At 41.0% G+C, this 27675-nt stretch overlaps 4 protein-coding genes across 6 annotated transcripts; 3 read left to right on the top strand and 1 right to left on the bottom strand.

Moving 5' to 3' along the window:
- The first annotated feature begins 192 nt into the window (after positions 1–192).
- LOC108038101 lies at positions 193–4490 on the top strand. Of its 2 annotated transcripts, none has more exons than XM_044457053.1 (5): positions 193–278; positions 2332–2677; positions 3099–3245; positions 3402–3541; positions 3845–4490. In XM_044457053.1, exons 2-5 carry the CDS (start codon positions 2334–2336, stop codon positions 4381–4383), a joined length of 1170 nt encoding a protein of 389 aa, XP_044312988.1. In that variant the 5' UTR covers positions 193–278; positions 2332–2333; the 3' UTR covers positions 4384–4490. The 2 variants fall into 2 exon arrangements, with proteins under 2 accessions (XP_044312988.1, XP_044312989.1); XM_044457054.1 differs by lacking the exon at positions 193–278 and adding an exon at positions 1999–2246.
- A 3291-nt stretch (positions 4491–7781) lies between these two features.
- Positions 7782–11448, top strand: LOC108037114. Its single transcript, XM_044457186.1, has 3 exons — positions 7782–8076; positions 8684–8859; positions 10710–11448. Exons 1-3 carry the CDS (start codon positions 7987–7989, stop codon positions 11308–11310), a joined length of 867 nt encoding a protein of 288 aa, XP_044313121.1. The 5' UTR covers positions 7782–7986; the 3' UTR covers positions 11311–11448.
- A 513-nt stretch (positions 11449–11961) lies between these two features.
- Positions 11962–16345, bottom strand: LOC108042046. 2 transcript variants are annotated; one of them, XM_044457257.1, is made up of 4 exons: positions 15862–16345; positions 14538–14877; positions 13787–14100; positions 11962–12029 (listed from the first exon to the last, which is right to left on the bottom strand). In XM_044457257.1, the coding sequence occupies exons 1-4, from the start codon at positions 16343–16345 to the stop codon at positions 11962–11964; spliced, it is 1206 nt and encodes a 401-aa protein (XP_044313192.1). The 2 variants fall into 2 exon arrangements, with proteins under 2 accessions (XP_044313192.1, XP_044313193.1); XM_044457258.1 differs by having other exon boundaries at positions 13793–14100.
- A 5534-nt stretch (positions 16346–21879) lies between these two features.
- On the top strand, positions 21880–27107 carry LOC108045971. Its single transcript, XM_044457013.1, has 3 exons — positions 21880–21920; positions 23699–24176; positions 24954–27107. The coding sequence occupies exons 2-3, from the start codon at positions 23858–23860 to the stop codon at positions 25241–25243; spliced, it is 609 nt and encodes a 202-aa protein (XP_044312948.1). The 5' UTR covers positions 21880–21920; positions 23699–23857; the 3' UTR covers positions 25244–27107.
- Positions 27108–27675: the final 568 nt, after the last annotated feature.

The raw sequence follows: 27675 nt of genomic DNA, 5'->3' as shown, positions 1-27675 counted from the left end.
ACCGCAAGTGCGAGCGTGTTGAGATCTGCCTCTTAGCCATCATCGTTGTGGGCCAAAAGCGACGACAGCGTCTGGGCCATTGTTTCCATGTTGACTTTGTTTCGGCGCTCAGCCGACTCCTCCTCTGGCCACTTCTCGCATTTCATATAAAATCTTTGCCGGCCAGCAGCCACGGCACAGTCGCTTTTGGCCAGCAGCAAGACAGAGTCGCTTGGAAAAAGCGTCAAGGATACACACACCCAAAAACCACCTCAGGCATTTATAGGAAACAGCAAAAGGTAAACAGAGGAAAAAACCGAAAAATAATAATGTAAAACCAAGTGAAGTGAAGTGAAATGAACTGAAAAAAATTGTGTAATATGCAAAAGAAATGAATGTGGGAACCGCTAATATTGTCGATTTAAACGTGCTCTCAAGTGTGGCCCAAAGCAGTTATTGGAAATTAAGTAATATCGATTTTGAATTCATATAGTTCGTAGAAAGGAGGTTACAGAATCAAATTAAATTCATTAGCCACTTCTTCATATTCTTATCCAATATAATAGTTGTGCAACACCAATTATTCAAAGTAAAAGCCACCAAAAACCACTTATTAACTTTCCAATCGGAACAAATTTTTTTTTTCAAGAAATAATCAGGAACTTTTAACTTAAACAGTAGTTATTACTTTCATTAACACACCAAGATAATTCGAACTCAGATGTTCATAGTTATTGGCAAACGTATTTTTACATATTGACCGTTTTTTATTAATAATAAATGTATATCAACATGGTAAGCAGTTCAAGGGTGTACATAAATTGTTGTATCTTCCAATCCGATAAAGTCATCATTTCCATTTATCGCCTTTGTAATTTCGCAATTTCGACCATCACCAGTCCACATTTCATTGACCTTCATTGGCGAATGTAAATGGAAAAGCAAAACAAAGACAAAACAAACACGGCTTAGTGACCAAAATTCGTATTCGCTTTCGACATCCCATTCGGAGACCATTGACTGCGCAAAATGTTCGCCATGAATCATTAATTGATTCAGTAATCCATAAATCTTCCGCACCCATTCCATCACCGTGCCACATAAATATCCGGGCTTTCTTATCTGCTTTCGGGCGCTCGACTTGTAGTTGCCATAAACTTTCCACTCCCCTGATATAAAGCATACTTCGCTGCATACCATTTGGCGCAGCAGAAACTTTCCTCCTGGACATTGAACTTCTGTTAAGCGAAACCTCCAGCGGATTGCCACACAATCGTCGTGCTGATGAGTCCCAATCTAGGTTTGGCCCAAATAGGAGCGTAACGAAAGTAAAAGCGATTGCTCGAAAAAGTCCCTCGAGCATAACGAAGTTTTCGTGTGCGATTTCAGTTGGCGCCCATCTTAATACAGTGGCCATAAACAAAATCAAAGTGGTATTTTCCTTATTAAATTTTACCCAATCATTTCTTTTTTGCGAATTAAAATTTCAAAAAAATTACAAAAAACTTGACCAGTTGGATTGGGAGCTTTGTATAGTAATCTTATTTACATTTAATCTTTAATTATTGAATACAAATAGGTTTCCGGTTAAAAGTCCTCAATTCATTATCAATGAATATAAATTTTATCCAAAGTAATGACTAATTATACTTCAAAATATTTGAAGTATTCAATACTGAAAATTTCGATTCCCTAGTAATGAGATCCTATTTCGACCACCCAGCTGTGTTAATCGCCCCACTGTCTATTTCGCGCATTAGGCACACTTTACTGCATTTCTGGTTGACCAGGCTAAGTCGACCTTTTTAAAGCACATTAGGCATGCTGTTTATGCGCCTTAGCACGGGATTCAATTACGTGCATTTGCCGCCTCATTGCCGCCAAAGGGTTAAGCGGCCAAACCGGTCCGCCTGCATTTCACTTTGGTCCCGCTCGACACACAGCCAACTTCTTTTGTGGCTTTATCTGTATTTTTGGGTGCAGAAAGCTCGCCCCGAGAAATTTGAGCAAACTTAAGCTAACAGTAAACATTGAAGAGCAAAGAGTGGCGAGCTGTGGCTCAAGTTGGCTTGAAAGCGAGAGTTATTACGTCTTTGCGGCTAATTGCACACTGTGCCATTGGGGCCTCCGAGCCATCTGAAAAGTGTGTCAGTTTTAAGTGGATAGCCAGTCCGTTAAGCCAATAAGCAGTTGCCAAAAAAGCGGCTTCTATATACATACGCTTTTCTGACATCGCGTGACAGAGCCGAAGAGGCTGGAATAATCGGGTGATTGAGAGAAAACTTTAGCGGCTGAAACGAAAATTGTGCCACCGATCGCGTCTTAAGACATTTCATCTTCTCCTGCTTACAGCCATGGCAATGAGAGCGCTCGTCTTACTGGCCGTCCTCACCTTGGTGGCCGGCGAAGGTCTCCGGCTGCCGGACCAGCAGTCGTCCAACAACATCCAGCAGGTGTATGCGCCCCAGCCGCAGATCCAGCAAATCCAGCAGCCCCAGCAGATCCCACAGCAACAGCAGCCCGGAGTCGGCGAGGAGCGAGGAAGGTCCTCCCTGCTGAGCATCTTCGGACTCGGCAACGACAACGATCCCTACTTGGCCAGGACCAACAGCAACTGCCTCGGCGGCGATCTCTCCGAGTGCTTCAAGACCCAGGCCCTCAACACCTTCGACGAGTTCTTCTTCAAGGACCAATACAAGTAAGGACCACTTTAACAATCAATATCATTCGTCGCTTCAGAAACTATCTGTCCATTGTTTCCCTTTAAGTTTTTACTTACTCGCAATGTTCCTTTACCTACAAAAATTTCTTCGAATATTTTAAATTCTTGATATCGCTTCATGGCAAAGAAAAAAAGATTTTTTCCTTCCCCTTTTCTTTCATCTGTCCTCGAAAAAGGCAAATCAACTTTCTCACATCTTTCGAAAAGGATGGACCCTATTAAAAGTGACATCCTTTCATAAACAAACATTTAAATTCCCAAAATAGAATATATTTTTTTCAGTAAAAAGTTCTAAAGTGAAAGCTTCTTGTAGCGAAATAATTTATGGCAATATATTTTCCTTCTTCATACACCACTTGACAGGGAAGTTAATCAAGCTATCTCATTATTTTTCCAGGCTCACCGACTTTGCACGCGTGGTGCGATTGCCGGAAACCCAGCAGAGGTCCCTCCTGCAAGAACCCTTCGAGTACTCTGAGGAGTCCAGAAGCGACGATGACCCGTGGAATCAACTGCTGAAATATGGACTGCGAAGGGCCGAACGGTAAGCTGTCACAATTAGCCAAATGACTGCGGCTCGTGCCGGATGCAAATTAATTTTGTGCCCGCGCAGTTGGCCGGGCTTTTGCATAAAACATGAGATTTTTATGAAAATGTAAATGCCCATTCTTTGACACGTTTTTCTTCTGCTCCTTTGCAGCTTCATCAAGTCCACAGCTCTGGAGGTCGAGTGGCCGGAGGAGCTCACCGAAGCCGGTCGTTACGAGGCCCGTTTCATCGGAAACGACATCGATGGCGAGCTGGACCTTATTGATGATGGACAGCGTGCTGGACACTTCTGTAAGTCTTCAAATTATTACGTTTTTCGGTTGAGAAAGAGCAGCTTGAATGTCGAAGGATATTGAATAAAAATGCAAATTAGTGTTTTTCTTCATTTATACAGTCGGTTCTTAATGGGCACAAAAACTTAAAGACTTTCAAAAATAAGCAGAAGTTCCAATTAAACAGAGACCAAATGAATGTTCTTTAATTAAGCCAAAACCATTTCTGAGATATCAAAAATAAAGTTATTCAAATCTTTATATTTTCCTTTAAATAATACTTACCTTAGCTCATTTACTAATTCCGTATTCCCCTTTGCAGCGCGCAAGAAGCTGAAGAAGATGATCATTCCCCTGCTGCTGGTGCTGAAGATCTTCAAGCTGAAGTTGCTGCTCTTCCTGCCCTTCATCCTGGGCATCGCTGGCCTGAAGAAGATCCTTGGCCTGGCTGCCATTATCCTGCCGGGTCTGTTCGCCTACTTCAAGCTCTGCCGCCCGCCAGGTGGCGTTGGAGGAGGCTTCGGCGGTGGACTGTCCGGCCTGTTTGGCAGCAAGAACACCTTCCCCGAGTACAATCCCCAGGGAGTGGGCGCCGCTACCTACTACCACCACCACGAGCACTTCGAGGGCGGCCACGGAGGTGCCCCAGGACCCTACTACCGCCAGGAGCCCAGCTTCGCCAAGCCCTACACCGACTACTACAGCAAGAGCTACCAGGGCCAGGGCCAGCAGGTGCAGGGCCAGCAGGTCGCCGGCAACTCCGTGAGCTTCGGGGATCCCCAGGAGGCGGCCTACAACGGCTACTACGGCCGCAACTCCGGCAAGGACATCGCCGCCGAGCAGCAGCCTCAGAAGAGCTAACTCCGAGGACTCTGACCACGTTGTTATTTATTTGGCCATCGGCCTTGTTGCATTCCTATAAGAGTATTTATTACGCTAATTGTAAATAAAACAAAGTTTTAAATGAACCCCAATTAGTTTTGTATTTTGGGAAGAAAGGAAACCATTGGTGCCGGGGGTGGGTATGGAAGTTTCCAATTAATGGCAAAATTTCACTACAAAACGCTTCTCCAAATTCTGCGCTTGCTCTGCTTTTACTCACACTGAAGCCGATACAAATAAAATGCAGCTTTTAATTAAGGCAATGAAATGCCAAGGCGAGAAACTGAGGAAAAGTGGACTGGCGTGTTTTTTAGTTTTGCTTTTTCTGTTCGAGGGTTGCCTTAGAGCTCGGGAAAATGGTAATAAATCATCTGAAGCACAAGGTTTCAGTAGCTAAAGCTGTCGTTTCGTGTGATATTAATTTCGTAAGCATTAGTTAGGTTGATGTAAAATCAATATACTCAACGCCTTTCTTCTTCCGGTTTCAATTAAATTACGTGAAGTAAAAATTGATAAAATTTAAAAACGCAACGGCTTCCATTGAAAACATTTTCAATTAATCATGGTCAAACTCTAGTTAATTGTTCATAACGGCCAAACCTAACTATACTTGTTTGTTCTAGTTATTTAAGAATTACCTTAAATAAAAGTCATAAAATAAAAGTTTGGGCTAAGACGTCCCAATTAAACATATATTTATCCCTTCTGGTTTAGGAAAAAATTAAATATTTTTTCACTTGCTCCACAATGGATTAATATGATATTAAATGTATTATTTAGTTTTATGCTTTACAAATTATTCGACCATTTACTTGCTTATTCTCGAATTTCAATCAATAACGAAGAAAAGACAAATGACAATAGAGAACTACTACTTTTCATAATTTTGTAAATTTTTGATAAAGGAAATTTGTATTAGACCGCGTTCAGCCAGAATAGAGAAACATTTTTTTTTAACTTAAATAATAGTTTTTAGCAATAACAATTTAAGTTTAAGATAAATTTATAATTTTCAAATATTATATATTTTTAAATTTATTTATATTTATTTAGCCGACCCAAAAAATGTATCTTCCTTTGAAAATCAGCTAATAGAATGATTTAGCTTATTCATTTAAACAAAATCCAGATGGTTAGTTTTACCCGAGCCATCTCAAAACGATTCAAACCTCCTCCGATTGGCTTGGCCAACTTCAAAGTCAATGCCAAAAGCGAGGCAGATATATTGGTAGCTAGGTACCCGAGAAGCCTGTGTCTAGCGTTGTCAACACCGTCGGAGGAGTCGACTGGCCTGGACCACATTTTCCAAAAGAAAGCGCAGCAGCCGCCACTACTGGGCTGCCAAGTGGCTTGCTTCAGATTGAGAAATTGTTATGACTCCAACCGGGGGATAGTTAGGCACTGACACCGCGAAAAAAAGGAAAAACCTTGGTATCCATACCTATGTTTAAGTTTGTCAAGCATATATTCACAGACATTTCTGGTCACAGATTTCTATAAAGCAAAGCTAACTTTTTGTCTATATGTATAAATATATATTTTTAAGTCGTTGAAATCGGCATTATGTACATTTAAATTATTTTATTACATTTCTGAACTAAAATATGTTATCTCTAATCTTAATAGTAAGCCTAAATAAGTAATTTCAAATCTGACTTAACTGACATAGTTTCTTGAAAAATTCAACTTCAACTATTTCATGGTAATGGCTTGAGGTGACAAATACTAAGAGAAATAATTAAATAGGTATCACTCAATTTTTTCTGTGTATATGTTGCTTCAAGAGGCCTGGGCGGACGCAATTGGCTTTTGGTGTGATTTGATTTCGGAGCTGCGATCGGAGGAGCAAATCGGCTTATGGACAGATCGCCTAGCGGTTTTCTGCGACCACATGAACACACCACTTTCGTGGTCAGGCGTCCCACTTTGGTGGCACACTGTCCAGCCGGCTAGCCTACTTCCAGATCGGTGAAAATTCTGTGGAAATTCGAGTGGCACTTGCGGCTGGCCGCCAATTTTCGGTGTGTGCAATAACTTTTGGTCTTGGCGGGTAAATTGATTGAATTTCCTCGGCAAATGGCCAACGGACGCACAACCTGTTGGGCCGTCACGCCCCCGGGACACGGCTGGATCCGTAATAAATGCAATAAATTACACCTGCTCTTAATCTGTTCCGGCTAAAAGCAGAAGGCCCGGATAAACGCAGCGTGTGGCGAGTTAAAATTACATGGAAAGAAGGGTGGTCCCTCGGCGGTGGCAAGAAAAAGCACGGGTTTTCACCGCATCGCTGCAGTTGATAGCTACAATGGGGGTCGGAAAATGTATTGTAATAAGCACATAGGTTGATTTAAAGATTAAACTTGCGGTAGACAAATTATAGGGAAAATAGAAAATTTAAGCAAACACAACATAAAATACCCGCTTGAATAAGCAAATTGACATATAGTAATTTATAACTATAACTCCATATATTCTTTCTGAAAATTCTGAATTCTGTTATTTGTTGTACACTTTTTGTAAAACTTATTGTTAATTAAATTAAAGAAAGCTGTTTGTGTTTATATTCAACATAGCTCGAACTACCATATGTCAATCATAATGCCAATAAAAATATGACTTCGAGCTTAGAGAGCTATGGTAGGTCCTGTGAACTAATAAACAAATTAATATTAGTATTAAATATTATTGTATTTGCTCAATATCTTGTCTGTCTTTTTATGTCAATACATTGGATAATTGAAGCATGTTTTGGATAGATATTTAAAGCTCACCAAACCTAGATCCCTAGATTCCCCTTGGGCTGCGCCCCTGTCAATAAGTGCTCCGTGGAATGAAGAGCCTTTGACTAATTGGAGCAACTGAAAACTTTCAGGTTTGCATGCGTGTTGTCAATGGCAGTCTAGTTTTCGCTGCCAATTCTCTGCCCACTTTTCCAACTGAGGCTGTGTGGGAAAATTGGCCTCTTTGTTGTTGGGAATTAGGTCTGTTGTTTACTTTCGACTGGCTCTGTTTTTGTTGACGACCCACGCTGGCAAAGACAACAAAGGCAGAGCAGAACTTGTCGTCGAAGAAAATGGGTGGCAGAATGTGGTGGCAAGTTCAGAGGCAAGGCCATAAAAAGCCAGCCTCCGCGGCCGGCAGAATATCCGAAAACTGGCCAAACGAGTGGGTCTTCAGTCAAGGAGCTGGTCTTTTTGGCGACCAGTTCCAGGTGCAAAGTCAACATCGAGTGCCTGCAAAAACAAAAGCCGGCGTCACAGTCGCCGTCGACTGCGGCAGAGACCTGTATTGTGTTTGCAGCGCATTTGGCCGCTTTTCATATAAAATCGAATTCACTGGCGGAAAATTCGCATTAGGTTTTCTATCAAGGCGACGATGTCAACAGCAAGAGCGTAGCACTTCCAGCAAAGCGAAGACGCGGGCGTTAGTGAGAGTGTGTGTGTTTATCAGCAGAAGGATACGGCCAGGATATACCCAAGATACGTGTGTGACACCCAGTGAGACCCAAGAAAACAACCACAAACTGTACGTTCAGACAGAGCACGGGTCAAGCTAAACAAAAGCCGAAAACAGAGACCGACGATGCAAACATTTAAGGTCTGCGCGCTGCTGGCGTTCTGTTTCGTCCTCGTTTCCGCCCGCGGCAGCAAAAGGCGGGATGGCCCCGTTACGGTAAGGAAATGTCCGGGAAAGTCCGGAAAAAGTTGCAAAAGTGGCAAAAGTGGGTGATAGAACGGGCATTAATTGCCAGTGACAAGGATAACGTTTTGGCCCACAGAACAACACAGCCAGTGACCTTTGTTTTGGCCGTCCGAATTTATTGCCTTATCTGAAAGTTCATCGCCAGTGTCACTAGAGAAAATATCCAAGGATTAAAATCCAAGTAGGGTTGGCTTGTTTACCGTACCAAAGGAGAAGACCATCTAAATAGCATTTTCAAAGTTCGCATTAAAGGTCGACCGAGAAAAATTAAACGATTAATGATAAAAAAAGGTTTAGAAGTGAAACCATTTATAAACTGGACTTATACAAACATCAATAAAATAAAGCTAATCTTTTTTTTCAGTAATAACTCAAGTGAAGAAATTTATTTGTTCCTAATTTAAGATATTAAAATATATATTTTTAAGACAAAGCTAATAATTCTCAATGAAAACTACTACATCTAAAACAAGTCAAAGTCCTTTACAAAGGCGGCTTATATTTTTTTCAAGTCTGAAATTTATCTTAAGTGCGAACTATTATTTTTTTAAGTTAAAAACTTTTAATCATCTTACAGATTACGGACAGCGAGCGTCGGAATATTGAAGATTTCCTCTTGGCCAAGTTGAAACAGAATTGCAGGCAGGAGGACGATCGCGCCTGCAGGATGATCAAGATGTCGATTGTAATGAACCACCTGTACCTGAACACCCGACTTGACCTAGGCGACCGCGTCAAGGTCACGGAAAATTGGTGAGTCTAAGTTTGACAAAATATTATTATGAGGACGAATGTTTACAAACACCAAAGTTATGGCATTTCCGATCAATCAGTTATATGGCAGCTATAGGATATAGTCGGCCGATCCCGGCCGTTCCGACATATATACTGCGTGCAAAGGAAAGAAGGGGGTGTGCAAAGTTTCAACTCGATAGCTTTAAAATTGAGAGACTAGTTTGCGTAGAAACAGACAGACGGACAGACGGACATGGCTATATCAACTCAGGAGGTGATCCTGATCAAGAATATATATACTTTATAGGGTCGGAGATGACTCCTTCACTGCGATGCACACTTTTGACCAAAATTATAATACCCTCTGCAAGGGTATAAAAAAGTTATTTATATATATATTTTAAGAAATTTAATTATATATGTTAAGAGCATAAGTATTAAAATAAAATTAATTGGATTAAAAATTAATTTCTAATAGTTTAACAAAAAAATATACTAAAATTTAAGTAAGCTCAAACCAAAATATTTTTGAATTGAGAATTAAGTGTGTACTCTTATTAATTTTTGTAGCTAAATGTTTTTAAGGAAGCTGATTATAATTTTTTTTGGACAGTCAGACCCCTAGAACACGAAAAATAACCAAATCTAACCAAATTTCATTGAAACCAAATTTAGAAGTTTTATATTTAATCTTGCTGAATAGTTTGTTTGAATAAGTAGTTTTATGTGCTGGAGTTTATCACCGAATGCAAGCTTATGTTTTTAACCTGTTTATATCGTAAAATATCCTTCAAATAATCTGTCACATGTACAGTCCAACCGAATTGCCTGCGATGTTTTCATTTCGAATACTTTAAAATTATACAAAAGCAAACGTTCTCCAATATCAATTTTTGGAAGATGCGATATACAATTAAATTTAATTTTTCTACCCATATCCTTCTAAAAACTTCTACTGTAATTATCTTAAGACCTTAGCTACAGCATCAATTTAGTTTGAATGTATTTATTACAAAGCACTCTATGCTTGTAAATGTAAATAAATAAATTCGTTTGCAAAATTTTTACAAAATTATAAATTTAAACCGTTTTCGGAATTGTTAAAAGTTATCAGAAGTTTTAAGCTTATAATTTTAAATACAAAAAATGTTTGCTGTTTTGCTATATTCTTTGATTATTCCTATGGCAGCAACTAGCATTCTTACTAGCATAAATTAAATGCAATAAAATCACTTATGGCAAATTTACAAAAAAATCAGTTTTGAGTAGAAGCGGTCAGGCAGAAGAACGAACATAACGCTTAGTCAAAAATATATATACTAGGGTTGTAGGTTGTCAAAAAAGTCTGCTTTACTTGGGGTATACAACTGAGCTCTACTGTTTACAATGGGTACATTTTCGACCATATACAGTTTATACTTGATCTACATCACCAAGCGAGTCGATCTAGCAATGCTCGTATGTTTCTACCCAAGCTAGTCCTTCAGTTTTAAAGCTATTTGGAAACAATCGGAAAAACAGGGAAATATAAATATAAATATATGCTGTTTCTTAGCATATATCTATAAGCCCCGAGGTATAGTCATTATTAACAATTTACGGTTTTATTAGAAAGCGGTTCTACTTTTATAGAAATCTGACAACTGTATCATATAGCTGTCATTCAAAAGATTAACAAATTTATCGGATAATCGACCTAGCCTAATTGTATTTAAGTATTTGTATTTGATATCGAAATATAGATATTTAATTTTTGTAACAGCTAAAAGGGTATGTTTTTATTTTTTCTTTATTTTACACTAAAATATATTTATAAGTGTAAAAGCGGTAATCACAATATCTTGCTGATCAAAATTGTCTTCTTGCAGGAACATCTCGATGGTGCCGGATGATCCGGAGGTGGATCAGCTGTTGTCCCGCTCTATAGGCTCCGACGAGGAGACCTTCGCCCTGCTGATGGCCAACAAGCTGTGGAAGTTCATCCGGTCGCGATCGCTGCGGTACAAGTTCTCGGAGAACGCGGACTTTGTGATGAACAGCGATCCGGAGGGCAGTCTGAATGTGGGCGTGTCCGTGCGCCCGCTGGAGGCGTTGCAGGAGGGGCGTGGCAAGATGAAGAACATGGGACCGATGCTCATGATGATGGCGGCCAAGACCGGAATGGTGGGAGCTCTCCTGCTCAAAGGCCTCTTCCTGCTGGCCGGAAAGGCGCTGATTGTGTCGAAGATCGCCCTGCTGCTGGCGGTGATTATTTCGCTGAAGAAACTGCTCTCCAGCAAGAAGACCATCGTGGAGGTGCCGTCGCACCACGACAGCTACAGTTCCGGGTGGTCGAGGGCCTTCGATGGGTTCGTGGAGGGACTGGTGGACGTGCCCGCCGACGTTTGGGCCAAGGAGGTGCAGCAGCCACAGGATCAGGCCCAAAAGCTGGCCTACAGTGGCCAGCAGCCGGGGAAAGTGGCGCAATAAAGCTAGTTACTGACTAACTTGTTATGTATGTCATTAGATCAGGAATGAACTAAATTGGGTTTTCTTTTAACACTTTCCTGCTGGCTTGGGGTAACTCCTCTCACGCTCTCACTCTCTTATCTCTCTCTGGATCTCTCAACTTTCACTACTTTCCCCTAGAATTACGCTCTCTCTCTCTCTCTCTCTCTCTCTCTCTCTCTCTCTTACTCACTCTTTTGCATCTCTTTGTTGTTCTCTAGCTCACTTTCACTTTTCCGTTTTCTCAATGATGCTCATTCTCTCGTTTGTAATTTATTTAAATTTACACTTACACTTAATTTATTTATTTATTTATATTTATTACCAAATAAAAAGCATATGCCAGCGATTATAATTTCTGAACAACTTTGTGTCCAATTCTTTAATGTTTTTTTAGTTTTTGTAGCATTTTCACTGCTAATTACAGAGACATTATACTATACTAAATGTGTGCGCCAGGTTTCACTTAGCTAAAACGATTCAATAAATAATAACAATACGCAAGCTCGCTAGGTTGCTAATCCGATGCAAGATGTCCGACGTCCGGTGTCTGATATTCGGTCCTTATGGCAGCAGAGCAACCTCCTACTACCCACGGGGTCTTTGGTAGCTGCTAATTGGCTAATCGTCGCCTCAGGAGCGGTAGTACGGCATGTGGGGCTGCACGTAGTTGTAGATCAGAGGTCGTCGGGCTGGAGTGGCTGCAACACAAGTTTCGTCGTTAATCAGGCAAGTAATTGGTTGGCCAGGGCCACTTCTAAGGTGTAAGGTGTTGCGATGTGCAATGATGCAATAAATTCCAAAGTGCCCAGGTGAAAGGGGTCGATGTGGATCTCAGTTAGGTGTTAAGGGTGCATCACATTCATCTTAGAGCGCATTGGGAATTCCACACCTCTGCTCTAACAAGGTTACTGCTTATGCTCATGGTTAGATTATTGCACTTTTTTAAACTTTGTTAAGGTTTCAATCGAACCCAATCCTCTAACTTCCGTTTTGCTTGTGCAGACAGATTTAAAATAGCTAAGGCAGCTTGAAAGTATGCAACTATTTTGCAACTGATAATCGAGCACTCCACTTATCTTAATCACTGCTATAGGTTTCATTTTTATACCCTTGCAGAGGGTATTATAATTTCAGTCAAAAGTTTGCAACGCAGTGAAGGAGACATTTCCGACCCTATAAAGTATATATATTCTTGATCAGCATCACCAGGAGAGTCGATCTAGCCATGTCCGTCTGTCCGTCCTTCTGTCCGTCTGTCCGTCCGTTTCTACGCAAACTAGTCCCTCAGTTTTAAAGCTATCTGCTTGAAACTTTCCCAAAAGTTGTCTTTCTATTGCAGGTAGTATATAAGTCGGAACGAGCCGGATCGGGCCACTATATCATATAGCTGCCATATAACTGAACGATCGGAAATGCCATAACTTTGGTGTTTTTAAAGTTAGGAAGTTGGGATTTTCTATGGGTTTTATTTTAGGCTAATCAATCCGACCTACCAAATTTCATAAGGATCGGACGACTATATCCTATAGCCGCCATATAACTGATTGATCGGAAATGCCATAGCTTTGGTGTTTGCATAGTTAGGAAGTTGGGATTTTCTATGGGTTTTATTTTTGGCCAATCAATCGGCCGACTATATCTTATGGCTGCCATATAACTGAACGATTGGAAATGACATAACTTTGGTGTTTTTAAAGTTAGGAAGTTGGGATTTTTTATGAGTATTAAGAACGCATCATATGAATAACCGATCCGGTCTTGGAGAATATAATTTACAGAATATTCTGCAAGGGTATATCAACTTCGGCTCCGCCCGAAGTTAGCTTTCTTTCTTGTTTTAAACTAAGCTTTAAATTAAATTAAACAAAGTTTGAATCTTAAATAAAATTGCCTTTGGTAAATAATAATAATTTTGTAGATCATTTTATTTTTTGAACTCTGTTCTTGTTTCTCCTGAGGTACTATCATCCATATTTATTCCAACTTTAATATAAAACATCAACTAATACTTGGCAGAATAAGGCGTTTTAATAGCTGCATATATTGGTATGCTTTAAAAGTTAGATGAATAAAATCCCATATTATATAACCTTCACAAACTTTCAGAGATATTCGTTAAACAAATTCTAAATAAATTGCCTCAATTTTAATTTTGTAAGTTTGTTTGACACCTAGAATGCAAATAAATGTGCTCTGGCCTCGAGATACTCCCTCGAAAAACCACACCTCATGTGTGCGTGCTCGGTGACAAATGTAAGTAATATGTACTCTGCTCAGTCTTCGTCCTCATAGTCGTCCTCAATTGCGCCCTCGGATGCAGCTGCTGCCACCGCTGCCGCATTCAGGGAATTTACTCTGGCCATGGAGAGGTGAAAGGATGGGGAGGATTTGGGAGGTCTGGGGGCCCCACCCCTGCCCCGACTATCTGAAATAGCGAGAGGCTGGGTCAACTTACTCTTACTCTTCGCCATCCAGGAGTCCTCACGTTTGATCTTGTGTCCCAGGCCGCCGAGTCCGCCCAGGGCGGCCAGCACCTGCGTGTTGTTGCTGCCGTCGCCGGACACCTGGGCGGAGTGCAGGTGGCTCTCGGCGCTCAGGCTCTCCAGGCCCGGATGTCCTGGATGACCCGGCAGCTGGCCGCCACCCGCCATCGCCAGGTGATGCAGCGAGCCCGGGTACATCTCAGGGGACATCTCAGCACCATGCAGCGGGTAGTCCATGCCGTACGGCATCATGTAGGGGGTCTGCTCCGGAAACTGGTACATCATCCTGTCAACCAATTTGAGATTAATTAATATTTTTAAAAATGTAAAATTATAGGCATTAATTATAGAAATTTTTTATTCCCAAACAAAATTTAATGAAATTTTTGTTTTCTTGTAATCTCAAAGTATTAAAGGATTTTACTGCAAAACTCCATACTTTTTAATTATTATCACGACTAAACGGGCTCAAGTCTTTAAGCTGTTTAACTTTTTATGCTCCTATTCACACTTCCATCTTTTTCTTGGGAAAACACTTTTTTTAACAAAACAAATTTTAAAAGCTTACTTTTCTTGATTTTAAATCGTTTATATTTTCATCCATTTACTTCTCGATTAAGTTACTTGAAAAACTTTTCAAATTTAAATCGCCGGCTCTTGCCTTGCCGCTTTAATTTGTACAACTCAAGCTCTGTGTTTTTCATATTTACTTGCAATACTCACTTTTCGCTGGCGTTGTCCATGAGCTTCTTGATCAGGACAATGGCGGCCACCACGAAGGCGATTTTGGACAGGATCAGTGCCTTGAGGGTAAGCAGCCCGACCGCCTTGGCGGCCACCATCGTCCAGCCAAATGTTGTGGCCGCCAGGTACATGGGGATGAACATCTGGAACTGCTTCTTGTCCTGGTGCTGGTGTCGCCTCCGTCCGCCCAGAAGGCCGCCTCCGCCTCCGTTGTCGCCGCCTCCGCCGCCCATCAATCCGCCTCCCCCGCCACCGTTTCCTCCCAAGCCACCTCCTCCGCCCAGAAGTCCTCCTCCACCTCCGTTGCCCTGCAGGCGGCCTGTATTTGAATTTTGGGAAACAAGACACGTTTTAGGCTTTACGGCTTTAATGGCACTCGTACGTATACGTAATAGTGCGACACAGGATTTGATTGGCCCGCCCCTTTCCTGTCACAGGATGCGGTATGATTGATGCGCTGCCGCCATGTATATCGAATGTCAGATTAAATAGGGGCAAGTAATGGCAGTTTGGACCGGGCAAAGTCATTGATATGCATTGGGTGAGAAAGGAGAGTTTGGTAAGTCTGCCCAGAAGTGTGCACTGGTAAGAATGGGGTTATTTAACTTGTTCGAATTAAAACAAAAAAATTTAAATACAATAAAATATTTCTTCTTTTCTTGTGAAACCTTTTGTTTTTAATATAAAGCACATTTTTTACTTGTTATTATAAAAAAATTATTTTCAACTCATATGGCATTTTAACCTTAATTAATGAAAAGAACTGTACTAAAAATAGGTAATTTTACCATTTAAAAAAAATAACATTGATCAAATTACCCAAATTTTACCTATAAAGGATACTTTTTTTACAAGGACCCTTTGCTTATATATTTTATTATCAAAAGTAACATAGAAAGGCTGACAAAGTCATCAGTTTAACTTTCCATAAAATGTAGAGCATGAAAGAGTTTTACATTTTATCCAAGAAATAGTTTTGTCTATTTCGAAATAGTTTAAAGTTTGGTTAAACTATGCAATAATATAAATCTCTATCCCTAAAGGAATGCACATTTCAGCAGTTAACTGAATAACTAAACATGGCATAACTTTTTTTTTGCTACGAATCCAGATCATTGCTCTACTATTTTCTTTTCCCAAGTGTAGGCATCTGTCAGGATCTGGTAAAGGTATCACGAATCGCCCACATGCGAGCGGCATGCCAAGCAGGAGCAGCTGGTTAAGCCGCTCCTCCAGGCTCAAATGGCACTCCCGAGGATGTCGGGCACCTGTCATTCGCTGATTGGCACCCTCGTCTCATTACCTGTTCCGCTGGAGGCCTTCTTCAGCAGGGCCACCTCGATGTACTCGCTGTCGTCCTCGGCCCGTTGGACACTGAACACCATGGGCCCCACGGGCACCCTGATGGCGTTCCCCGTGACGAAGTCCATGAAGCTGGAGATTCCGCGGCCAGTGCCCCACTTGCGCTTGTGCGAGGCATCCAGTTCGGGCAACTTGACCAGGTCGAAGAGGCCCAGTTTGAGGGTCTCGCCGCGCCGATAGGAGGCCATAATGCCGTTGGCCACGCCGTACAGGCAACTCGCGTTGTTGGCGCACTTCCAGCTCAGTTTATCCAGCAGGTCCGTGTTCTCCACACTGGCCGCAGGATTTGCCACCGGCTTGCTGGCAGGATTTACATCCACTCCCAGCGAATTGGCATTGGCCCCACTGCGCTTGTGAATGGCCGCCAGGCTCATGTTCAGGCCCAAAGCCAACAGAAGGCAACTGGCAACTAGATGGCTCGGCATTTTCAAGCTTTATTCGATTTGTTCGTTTTGTAGAACACCGCACAACACACGACACTGGAAAAAGGACGAGAACGCGGCGTATCCTTCACATGGATGCGAGTGGACGCGATTCGATGGCAGCTTATGCAGCGCCTTTTGGAGACTAATTACCAGCCGTTGCATGCAACTCAGTTTTATTGGAGCAGCCGCGGCATCGGCAACAGTAGCAGCGGCAACATTAGCAGCAGCATCCGACCAAGCTGCGTGCAGCACCACTGGCTGCTCCACTGCACCACCGCCACCTCCACTTCCACCGCATCCACATCCACGTCCACCAACAACAGTGCACTTTTCTGCTACAGTTTTGATTTCAAGTCAACCAGCTGAGTGACGGCCACCGCTCAGTGGGCTTCAGGCTGCAGTATCGGAGCACCAAAGCTCTGGAGCACCGGAGTATCAACTGCGCACAGTGGTTCCACATCACGGACGTCACATACAGCACATCCATAAATAACCATCTATTGAGAATCCTCAAAATAGTAACTTAGGTAAGTGATACAAACTTAATAAATCCCCACTATTATAAGCCGTTTATTTATTTAAACATAAGCTATTTTAACTATTTTAAAATCCACTGTTAAAGCTGGAGTCAGTTTTCAAATTGTATTCATCAATGTTTATACTAACCGTTTAATTTATTTTTGTTAAATACAACAAATTTCTGCAACAAGAGGTTCTTAATTGTCCATTAAAATCAATTACCAAGTAAAAATGGAATTATTTTCTAAAATTTTATGAACAGGTCCAACTGCCTTTTGCATTTGAATATATTGCGAAAAAATATATAACTATAAGGGTGTGTTGATTTCGGTACCCAAAAATCTTAGCGGAAAACGAATTTAGTAAATATTTTGAACAATATTGCAAAAATGTAGCCCAAGTTTGCCTTTCTACATTTAGTAAAAAAAAAATACATCGATTTTTGGGAAATATGAAAGTGGTCAATAGATTGGCTTGATTGCGTTCTTCTACGACCTTTAATTTATTTATATTTAAGTTTACCCAATTTAATTGCTACTGAGAAATTTTTAAAAATAAAGTGACAAAAGTGTGTTCGAACACATAGTTCCTTTGGCAATATTGCTCAGAATTACGATTTACGTCTATTTCATACAAATCAACCCACTGAAATAACTATAGAGTTAAATACATTGCATAGAAACAGGCAAGCGGATAAATCAACTTTTGTTTAAAACAAGAGGGTACAAAGCAATATACCATTCCCTCTCGCTTGAAAATATAAGTTATAAGATAAAATTTGCAATGAATAAAATAAGCTGCCACCTCCTCGCAATTCGAATATGTCCCACTGTACGTGCAAATGCCAACGCAGTAGTAATCAATTTGCTTTGTTATTTGCCAGCGTCGTTTTTCAGCTGCACTCCCGAAAGGTTCAAAGGGTGAACTAATTAGCCGCAATTTCATTAACCACATGACATTAGGCTAGGGTTGCATAGGTGGGCGGCTCACACGGCTCCTGGTCGAAGACTTTTTGCCATCGTGGCCGTGGCAGTGGCAGAATGGCGGTATAGCCAGTTTAATGGAGTCCGCGGCATGTAGTCGCTGTACTAATGCGGCTAATTTACTGCTCATTAATTTGCCCGCAATTTGCTGAAAACAATTTTCGCAGGCAAAAGTAAAAGCAAAGTGCAGTTCGAGTACGAGTACAATTAAGTTGCATCTTGGGGGGAGGTGGGTGGAAAAGTGGGAGGCTGAAGCTGAGGCAGAGGCGGAGGCTCAAGATGTGGCCACGCCTCGCCGCCTGAACACCATAAATAAATAAATAATAAAAGAAAAGTGAAACGAACTATTAGCTCTCGTTTTTCATAAATCGCCGGCTCAGTTACATTCTGCTGAGCAGGCGAAGTGCAGCCAATAAAACACTTTTCGTCGGTGCATGATGAGCGGGACTAATAAATATTCACTTTTTCAGCCAGCCAGGTGAGCACGCAGGCGGGCTGGGTAATTGTGGCCAATTTCGAGGCAGTGGCAATCAGACCTCGACCGTTCTTTGGCAGTGGCACCGTTTAATCGGCGATCCGCCGGCCCAATCTGGAAGATCTATAGATCCGAGGAGCCACTGGGAGTGTGATGACTGTAATCTGGATGTCCGCGCCATTCGCAACTTGACACCATCGGCCGTCAATGCCGCAAAAGCGCAAGTAATGCGAGGCGGTTCGCCAAGAAAGCCAACCACTGGCAAGTAGCAACTGGCAACTGGCGACCGCAGCAACATGGCCCAAAAGCCGCAACAATGGCCAAGGCCGGGGCCATCGGCCCAGATGGACATCGAAAGGAAAGCGGTGACGCAGTCCGAAAGCGGTAATCCGACCCGATCCAACCCACCGTCCACACCCACCTAGCTGCTCCAGTTTTTTGTGCCCGTCTTTGGGTTTACGTGTGCCACAAAAGTTTAATGATCCTTGACTGCAACCTGATCCGTTGGGTGGAGTCCGGTCCAAAGGCCAGCGGCTTCTTCGCCTTAATTGGCTCTGATTTCAATACTTCCAATGCACTTAACAGAAACTAAAAGTGGCCAGCGCCAATTTAATCCCCTAGCCGGCCAAAGGCTTTTCACTTTTATCCGGCCACACATTTTAATTGAGTTTTAACTAGACCAAGCTTCTCAAAAGAATACACTGAAATGCGCACAAGGCATCGCTCTGCATTCTTTAATCCAATCAAGAACTTGGTCGAGTGGAGATTGAAAGTTTGGCAGCCGAAAATACTTGTTCGCTGAGCATTGTTTGGTCACTTGTTTGCACTCGGAAACTTTGTCTGCTGCCAAAAGAAGTAGTATAGAAGAGGCAATAAGCTTTGGTGTTTTCTAAAAGATGTAACAAAATCACACTGAGAAAAATGCACTGCCAACTTAACGATTGTCTACCCTCTCATTTATTATTATTTATTTATATTGGTAAAGGCTGAAAGCAATTTTTTACAAGTAAAGGAACAAAATTGATCTATGAAATCCAGTTTATTTTCTAACCCTCTATACAATTATGCCTTAAAAAAATTTGAAATTCAGTTTTTAACTTAATATTAGGGAGACTTATCTCGAAGCATAGCAAATTTGTGGGTATATCGGTATATTCTACTGAGGAGTTATTTCTTGTTTTTATCTTATGAATGTCAAATATTATTTTTTGATGCTTGCAAATGATATGTTGTGCATTTCTTTTAAAAGTCAAGTTAATTTCAATAGTTTAAAAACAAAACGCAAATTTTGAAGAACAGGTACCCAATATTGCTAACTTTTATTTACAATTTTGTGCGTGTTATTTTTTCTGTGCAAAAAGTGCACTTGTTGAAAATGTATAGTTTAATGCAACCTAAGTGGAAGCTTACTAAAGCAATTGTATTGCGCGTTTGGTAATGTAGCAGAGCCACAGAGAGTTTTTAATTTAGAGCAAAAGTTTCAAGAACTCAAAAGCACAACTGAAGATATTACTTTGCAGGAACAATTTATGAGAGTCACAGATTTTGTTGAGTCACTCGTGTTTTTAATATAGCACATTTGCACGGTATGCAAGTGCTTTCTCTTTAAATTGCAATCCTACGAGGGCTTGTCCGCAGCCAGGACGAGTTTCATTTGCCATTTAAAGCCGCTTAGAGTTGTTAAATATTTGCCGTAATCCCCGAGAGAGCCACGGACTCTCTACGAATCGTTCACCTTGGAACTTCATAATCCAAGCCATCCTAAATAGCCGGCCAAGTGGGTCTGAAAACGGCTTGTCTGCGTACTGCAGACTCTCATCGCACCGTGATCACATGGATTTGTCAGGGCTGACAGCCAAATTGACTGTTTGGCAGTCAATCAAAGCGAAATTGTCACGAGTCATGCGAGAAATGCAAGTCGCCTGGAAATAAGCGCAATTAAAGCCATTCCGAGGAGTTTGTATTTTGCTGGCCAATAACAATAATAATAATATTGTTTATTTTAAAGCCAATTACGTGGCTTTGAGGCTGCGGTTGTTTGGCTGGCCTTGTTGATGTTGATTTTTCTGCGGCTTTTGCTTATGTTGCAGCTTTATTTTCACCGGCACGAATTTCGAATCGCACGGCACCTTGTTTGTTTTCCTCGGCTGTTTTTCTTTCATTTCTAATCGATTGCCTGAGCCCAGCGATACGTTTAATTTATTTTAATCTAATTGTTTTATAATTAAAACATACTTCTGTTTGATTTCACCTGTGCGTGTCACAAGCAAAAAGCTTGCGGTTTCGGCTCGACTCAGCTCGAATTATTTTCCAGTTTCCATAGCTCCTGGGCGCTTTAATTAGCTGCCACTGATTTGCAGCCCCACCCATATTTTGTAGCTAAAAAGCCGCAGGATGTTGACTTGCAAATCGTGGTGTTTGCGATGCAATAAGCTAATTTTTTGTGGTGTACAGTTGTGCTGTATACTTTCGGGGCTTGGCACAGATATCTCGAATTGTGGTAGACTTTCAGGAGAAAACCCAATGCAGTGGGACTTCGATTTGTGAAACTTACTAAGTGTGGTTTTATTTTAAGATTAATGAGAAATGGAAATAATGGAAATGAGTTTCTCAAATTATTATCATTAAAGAACATGGAAAATAATGATAAAATTTATGATAAATTGTGACAATTTAGATAAATTATTTTATTATTTTCTTGTAGCTAGTACTATGCCCTTCTATTTTAGCTTTAACTAAATAAAATATACAATTTTGTTTTACTTTTCCCTTGACTAATATCCAATCCACAAATTGTGTCTAGTAAATCGAAACAGTTAATTTAAGACAAACAAACATAAATCTTAATTGGCTCTTGACATTTATTTAGACTCTAGCCACTAATTGTAATTTGAATGCTTGGATTCTTGTTTTCAATAAGTAAATAAATAATATCCTTTTTAGTCGTCAAATCCTTTGATTTCCTTAGACTCCCAGCTGAAACTCGATCCGAACTATCTGTTTACTTGCCATGGGACATATGGCCTCACACCTGCTTACTCCCCCGACAATTTCGAGCCACAACTGCTGTCTCATTCAATCAACTCGATTCCGTACACCACAATGCACATTGCACATTGAATTGTGGTCTCAATTGAATGTGCGGCAAATGAGATTCTTTTAATGACGATGACGATGATGATGATGCTGCACAACAATCAATTATAACAAGTTGCCGCAGAGTCAGAGACATGGGACTCGGACTCGGACTCGGACTGGGATTCAGATACAGATACAGATACAGATTCAGATTCAAGCTGCGGCAAACAACGGTTACAAAGTCCCCACTCAAATGAATCGAATCGAGACCTGGCTGCTTTCCTCGTTTCAAAATCGGAGATTCGAGGCGGAGATGGAGCTGATGATCTGCTGCCAGGGGGAGATACTTTCTTTTTATTGCCGACACCGACACAAGGCAAACGTAACGAGTTCAGATCAATTTTTGGTTGACTCGCTGCCAGTTCGGCTCAATAACGTACGACTTGTTTTGTTGCCGCTGCTGCGGTGATGTGTTTAATTTTTTTACATCGTTTGGGGTTTCAAAATTTCCAGAAAATGTGTAAGTGAGAGCCCTGGTGAGTGTGTGTGTGTGTGCGTGATGTTTGTATTGGACAACAATATGATAAATATAAAAATTAATACATTGAGAGTGAAAGTTATTGCTTTTGGAGCGCAGTCGATCATCATCGTCATCATCATCATCGCTCAAATAATCATCACCGGCAGCTTCGTGGCAGGGAGAGAAATGGCGATAATGACGAACGAAGCGGGATTTTGATGCCGCCAAGTTGATTTCTTTCGCTCGCCCGATGGACCCCGGTCACGTTAACTTGATTAATAAGTTTGGCGGTATTACAAAATACCCAAAAACTGAGAAACTGCTTATGAAATCCCCACAAGACTGTTGGCCGTGTCTCTGTCTAATTGAATTACGACTCCATGTTGCACACGGGCAGCTGCTCAATTTTTAAGGCAAAGAACGCTAATTAATTTTGTAACCATATTATATATGGTTAAATTGTCACCCCTAAGAATTTCCATACGCCGTTACAACTTATAAAAGCATTTATTTATGTTCAGGAAAAAAAGTTTGTACCAAAAATTTGGACACCAGCGATGAAAGTTTAGATGTTACCCATCATTGGAAATGTTCCCTTAAGTGCATAATTAATATTAATGGTATCACCTTTTGCCATCACTTGATTTCACTTTAAGAAAACTCATAATAATAGACATAGAATAATAGAAACAGAATTGATAATCACAAGAAACGAAAGCGGACTTTTGAAAAATGGTCTGTGTCAGATAAGAAGTTAAACACAATTAAATGTGCAAGAAACGTGTCTTATAAACAATAACATTAATATTTGGTTTATTTGACCGTTGCTTCTCATTACGAATTCAATTTTCACCTCCCCTTTTAAAACAGTCAATTGCATTATGATTATTTAAATAATATTGAAAAATATGTGAATTTCCTTTAAGATAGAGTTACGAAATATGAAAGTTTGAAATTGTTATACAGACAAACCTAAATAAAAAATTAGTTATAAATTTTATGTTTTTAAAATATTGTAAATATTGCAAAAAAAATTTTAGTTTCAAAGTAGAGTTTTTTTTTAATTTTGTTGTTTCTAGAGCATAAGTGCCGAAATAAAGATCTTTGAAATTTGTTCATATTTTTGGGCTATATTTATTTTCGTATATTTTTTAATTTTAGCTTTTTTTTTTGTCCTGGTGAAATATCAAAGTATGCCAGCAGCTTGCGGAGCCAAGGGTGGTGCGCAAACCCAATAAATTCCGATATAGAATAACCTAAATCATCTAAAAATGTGTGGCCTAGTTTGCTTTCGATTTCCAATTGTAGCAAGATACGCACTGGTCACCCTGTTACCCTTCGCACGGTCTGGCGACCCATTTTTATGGCCATTGCATGAGCTGGCCAACGCAAATTGCTACTAAACGTCTTCATTGCTCATCTTTTGGGCGGGGTAACTTTCGCTTTTTCGGCTGACACGCTCGCCAGCCGGCTAATGGAGTTGTTTGGGTAGACAGAGAACCGTGCGAAGTGGAGTAGGAACCAGGTGTGGGCCAGGAACAAGCCCGCAGCACTTCAACCACTTCTAATCTGTATAATTTGGACGAGAGCCGCCGAGTTGAGTGAACCAAAGGCCAAGTTGTTGGTGGAACGGGCGGCAGCCAAGCGCATCCCACGGCTGCCCGACCAACTGACCGTTGAAAATTGGAAAAATTGCAACGGCCAGTGAAGAAGAAAATTGCACGGCCAAGGCAAAAAGCAGAGAAACGCGAACTGAAAGCATTTTTCTTTCTTTCCAGAAGCACCATTGTTTTAATTTACAATTGTGACAATTCGGCCGGGGATGCTTGACTGCCTCCGTTTTTCCCCCTGGGAAAGTGCCCCGTGGAAATGGGAGCTATAAAATATGACCATGCAATTGTCAAGGCTTTTAGTTGAACTTCAAGCGTTTTGGCAACATGTTCCGCATTTTCCCGCTGCTCTGTCTGCTGCTCTTTTCGACTGTCCGTTCGGAAAACTGCGACCAGGATGCGGGTGCCACATTATATTGTCGCGGGGAGCGGGCTCTGCGGAATGTCCTGCGGAATTTGAATCGGAACGACAGGCCTCTTGTGGTAGTCAAGGGTCTTGAGATAGTTCCGCTCCAGAACAACTCACTCGTCGAGGACGAGCAGGAACAGGACCAAAGCCTGCTGGATAGTCTCTCCTTCTATCTGCGTACCCACGAGGTCAATGTAAAGCTGGCCGATCTTCTGGAGGATGAAGCTCAAGTCTCAGGTGAGTGGAATTCAAAATCAAGTGCTGTAGGAAAAAAAGGAAATTAAGTTAAATTAAATTGATCGGGTTTCCAAAGGATGTATTTAAACTATAGTAGCAGATATAATTTTTTTTTGCGTTTTATTTATTTGCATTTTTTTAATATTAATTTTATGTCCCCTTCTTATAATCTTAATCATAGATAGATTGCTTATAATTTAAGTATTATTTAATTATTAAAACATACATAACGTATTTAATTAATAAAACATTTTGAACAACTAAATTTTAATGAAACTCATTTGGTTTTAACGGTTATTAAGTAATTCGCCATAATTATTTGTATTCCAAATGTTTTTATTAATTTAAATAAAATATAAAAAATTTATATTAAATTAAATTTTAAACATGAATTGTAATTTTTCGCCTACAAATCATTAAGGGCCATTTGACCAAGAAAAACAGTGTTGATACTGAAAATCAGCTTGGCAAGCAACGTTGCAGAATTAACATCATAAATGTGTTTTTAATTGCCTTTGTAATCAATTTTTCATAGACGAATTTTAATTTTTGCATTATTTTATATTAGAAAAACAGGATCCCTTCTAATAGCTAATTATTTTAAGGGTAGTTTAATATTTGGAATTGAAATGACTGTCGCAATGCTCTAAAATCAAACCCGCATTTGCCATTTCAATGCCAATAATTTGCATGAACCCAAAGGCAAATGGCCAAAAAACAAAATAACAAATACCGCTGCATAGACAGAAGTCACAAATGTATTTTTGATTGTTTCAGAGGCCCGCAAAAAGGACAAAGGCCAGGGCATGTTGTTGGCAATGGCCCTGATGTTTGGAAAGATGATGGCGGTGATGGGCCTGGGCGGGATCGCAGCCCTGGCCATGAAGGCGCTGGGCGTGTCCTTGGTGGCCCTAATGATGGCCGGGATGGTGGGCCTGAAGACAGCGGCCCAGAACGGCGGAGAGAGCAGTCACAGCATCTCGTATGTGACTGGCGAGGGACATCACCACAAGAGAAGGCGCCGGTCGTCCGGCCAACAACCCTTGGCCTACAGGGACTGGTACTGATGCTCTCTTTGTGTGTTTTGTTAGTTCTTATGTAGCACCTAAGTAATTTAATAATGTATCCATCATGCAACAGCTGCAAGTTGTTTTTATCCCCGCTGCAATCGAATCGAGTGCAGTGCCACTCGAGACGTTGCTGCGGCTCTGGGCAGTCGTGTTGCTGTTGCTGTTGCTGTTGATGTCGTGCTACGGCTGATGTTGCTGCTGCTGCCTCGGATGCCGCTCTTTGGTTTATGAAATCGGTGAAAGTTTATTTGAGTCGAGCTCGTATTGTGTAGCCATCAGCATCCGCAGCAGCAGAAGGCAACCTACACATGTTCGAAACGGTTGTATTTGTGGCTATACCCTGCCACTGAGTTATAAGCCTTTTTGGCATTAAAATGTTTTATTCCGGGGTTCATCCCTGGAAGGCAGTTGAAGTTTTCGAATAACTATACACAATAAAATTTATTTATTTAACCAATCCATTTTTAAGTCTTAGAGAGCTTAATCATTTTTAGATTGATTGGAATTCGGGGTCAATTTTTGTATATACAATTCATTAGTTTGAATTGACAAATAATTTATAAGAAATAAAGGTTACAATTTAAAACATTAAATTCTAGCAGTGTTTGCAGTGAAGAATATTTTTTCTTTGATGCCTAAATCAAGATATCTGACTTATGTAATCAAAATCACAGAATTTGGCAAAAGCAATTGGCAACAAGAAAAATAAAATCAGCAATGAAACTCAAAGTCAGCACTTTTCCACTTTTTTTTGCTTTCCAAAAATAAATTTTGGACTTTAATGAATTTGGTAAAAAGTGAAGTCACAAAAGATTTATTTTAAAATTCCTTATTTTTCAAATGTTTTATTCTCTTTGCATGAAAGAGCATCTTAGTTCGCATTCGCCCTATTTGAAACCCCGCATTTCCTCCTCCTTGTGCATGGTGTCGTCATTTGTCAGCCCGCTTTCGTGCAGTGTTATCGATGAAGTCGCCAGATACCGGATATCAGAGTTCCGAAGCTCTTCTGCGGGTTCTCTGCTGATCTGCGCTTCAGATGGCGACCGAACTCTTATTTTCCGTGGAATCTGGTACACGACCACTGGCGCAGTGGAGCTGGGCAGCACTCCGATTGAATTTGCATAATGCGTGGCCAACTTTCACTGTATTTTGGCAGCGCCAACGGTTCTTTCCGACCACCTAAAGCGCCGCGGGCAACAGTAACACAAATTACAGCCATGACAGACCCCGAAAAAACAAGATGTGCGTTCTGTTACACAATACCATTAAAGCCGCAGCACTTGAACGGCCAAAACCCGTTAAGCGGCCGGCAGGGACACGGCCACCACTACACCACTACACCTTTTGGCCAAGAGCAACTTGCTCTACCTCTTTCCCCGGTTTTCCGAACCTTGTACCGCCGCCTAATTGCTCTGTCTACTGGTGGTCGCTTCTTGTGCCGCTGCGCTGCTTCTTTTGTTGAATCGCTCTTCTGCTAACTTTCCCTTTTCAACGGCATTTTACGAGCGCGTCTGCCGGCCGTAATTAAATTATAAAATAAGTTCATAAAGGCAAATTTGTTGTTTTACAATTCGTATATGATCTGCTGCTTTATATAAGCGCACACTTGCCCTGGAATTGATTTTCTAAACGGTGCGCTTTGATTTTTACAGGACGGTTGACAATAAAAGCTGCCGGCTTTATGGGTTTATGAGCACGACGACGACGATGATGATGAGATGGCTGCCAAGACGTGTGTGAATGCTGGAGCTCCAGTCCAGTGCATAAATGAAAGTTCATAAAGAAATTAGCTGATTAATCGTCGTTCGATGAGCTTGGAAAATGACCAGGCCGGCCAAGCCCGGCTGGATGACTGACTGAAAGTGTCACGCAGCCTACATTTGAGCCGCTGCCTCGAAAATTTCACTTTTCAATGATGCTGCGCGCCCGTCCTCCGTTTCACATGTAAATTAATATTTAACCCAAATACCGCAAATTCTTTATTCGAAATGCTGGCCGTATCGGTTACTGCCGCCCGGTGGAGTCTGTATACATAATCCCCTTTCCGGTATTATTATGCAAATTTCGTATTAATTCAAATGGCCGTAAAAGGGAAAATGTGTTCTATTAACTTGACATTTTTATGGTTTTGTGAAATCTCTCGTCCGCTCCGCTTTATTTTTAGGGTGTGTGTTTCTTGGGCTAACTTTACTTTTACTTATTAAAATATGCAGCAGCGATGCTAATCGGAAGCAAAGTAAAGGAAAGTAATTAATGTGTTCGGGCTGGGGTTCAATTAATAAGTCCTTCCTTTAACCCAATCATTGCTTTCCGGCTTATGCAAAATAAATTGCATCATCGCTTTTCACTTTCCTTGATTCCTGGGCACCATTCGGCAATTTGAATGCAAATATTTGCCATATATATACACACACATTTATCTGTTGCCA

This window comes from Drosophila rhopaloa, unplaced genomic scaffold (assembly GCF_018152115.1).
Source record: "Drosophila rhopaloa isolate 14029-0021.01 unplaced genomic scaffold, ASM1815211v1 contig_155, whole genome shotgun sequence".
NCBI classification, from domain to species: Eukaryota; Metazoa; Arthropoda; class Insecta; order Diptera; family Drosophilidae; genus Drosophila; species Drosophila rhopaloa.
Note: the sequence above shows the minus strand (reverse complement) of the source record. Positions and strands in the feature narration are given on the sequence as shown.

Bases quoted from the DNA above. Each gene is read 5' to 3' on its own strand.
- LOC108038101 (XM_044457053.1), top strand. From the start codon at position 2,334: ATGGCAATGAGAGCGCTCGTCTTACTGGCCGTCCTCACCTTGGTGGCC. The intron at 3,246-3,401 runs GTAAGCTGTCAC...GCTCCTTTGCAG, and splicing joins GGACTGCGAAGGGCCGAACG to CTTCATCAAGTCCACAGCTC. The intron at 3,542-3,844 runs GTAAGTCTTCAA...TCCCCTTTGCAG, and splicing joins ACAGCGTGCTGGACACTTCT to CGCGCAAGAAGCTGAAGAAG.
- LOC108037114 (XM_044457186.1), top strand. From the start codon at position 7,987: ATGCAAACATTTAAGGTCTGCGCGCTGCTGGCGTTCTGTTTCGTCCTC. The intron at 8,077-8,683 runs GTAAGGAAATGT...ATCATCTTACAG, and splicing joins GGCGGGATGGCCCCGTTACG to ATTACGGACAGCGAGCGTCG. The intron at 8,860-10,709 runs GTGAGTCTAAGT...GTCTTCTTGCAG, and splicing joins GTCAAGGTCACGGAAAATTG to GAACATCTCGATGGTGCCGG.
- LOC108042046 (XM_044457257.1), bottom strand. From the start codon at position 16,345: ATGCCGAGCCATCTAGTTGCCAGTTGCCTTCTGTTGGCTTTGGGCCTG. The intron at 14,878-15,861 runs GTAATGAGACGA...ATTCAAATACAG, and splicing joins GAAGGCCTCCAGCGGAACAG to GCCGCCTGCAGGGCAACGGA. The intron at 14,101-14,537 runs GTGAGTATTGCA...ATTGGTTGACAG, and splicing joins ATGGACAACGCCAGCGAAAA to GATGATGTACCAGTTTCCGG.
- LOC108045971 (XM_044457013.1), top strand. From the start codon at position 23,858: ATGTTCCGCATTTTCCCGCTGCTCTGTCTGCTGCTCTTTTCGACTGTC. The intron at 24,177-24,953 runs GTGAGTGGAATT...TGATTGTTTCAG, and splicing joins GGATGAAGCTCAAGTCTCAG to AGGCCCGCAAAAAGGACAAA.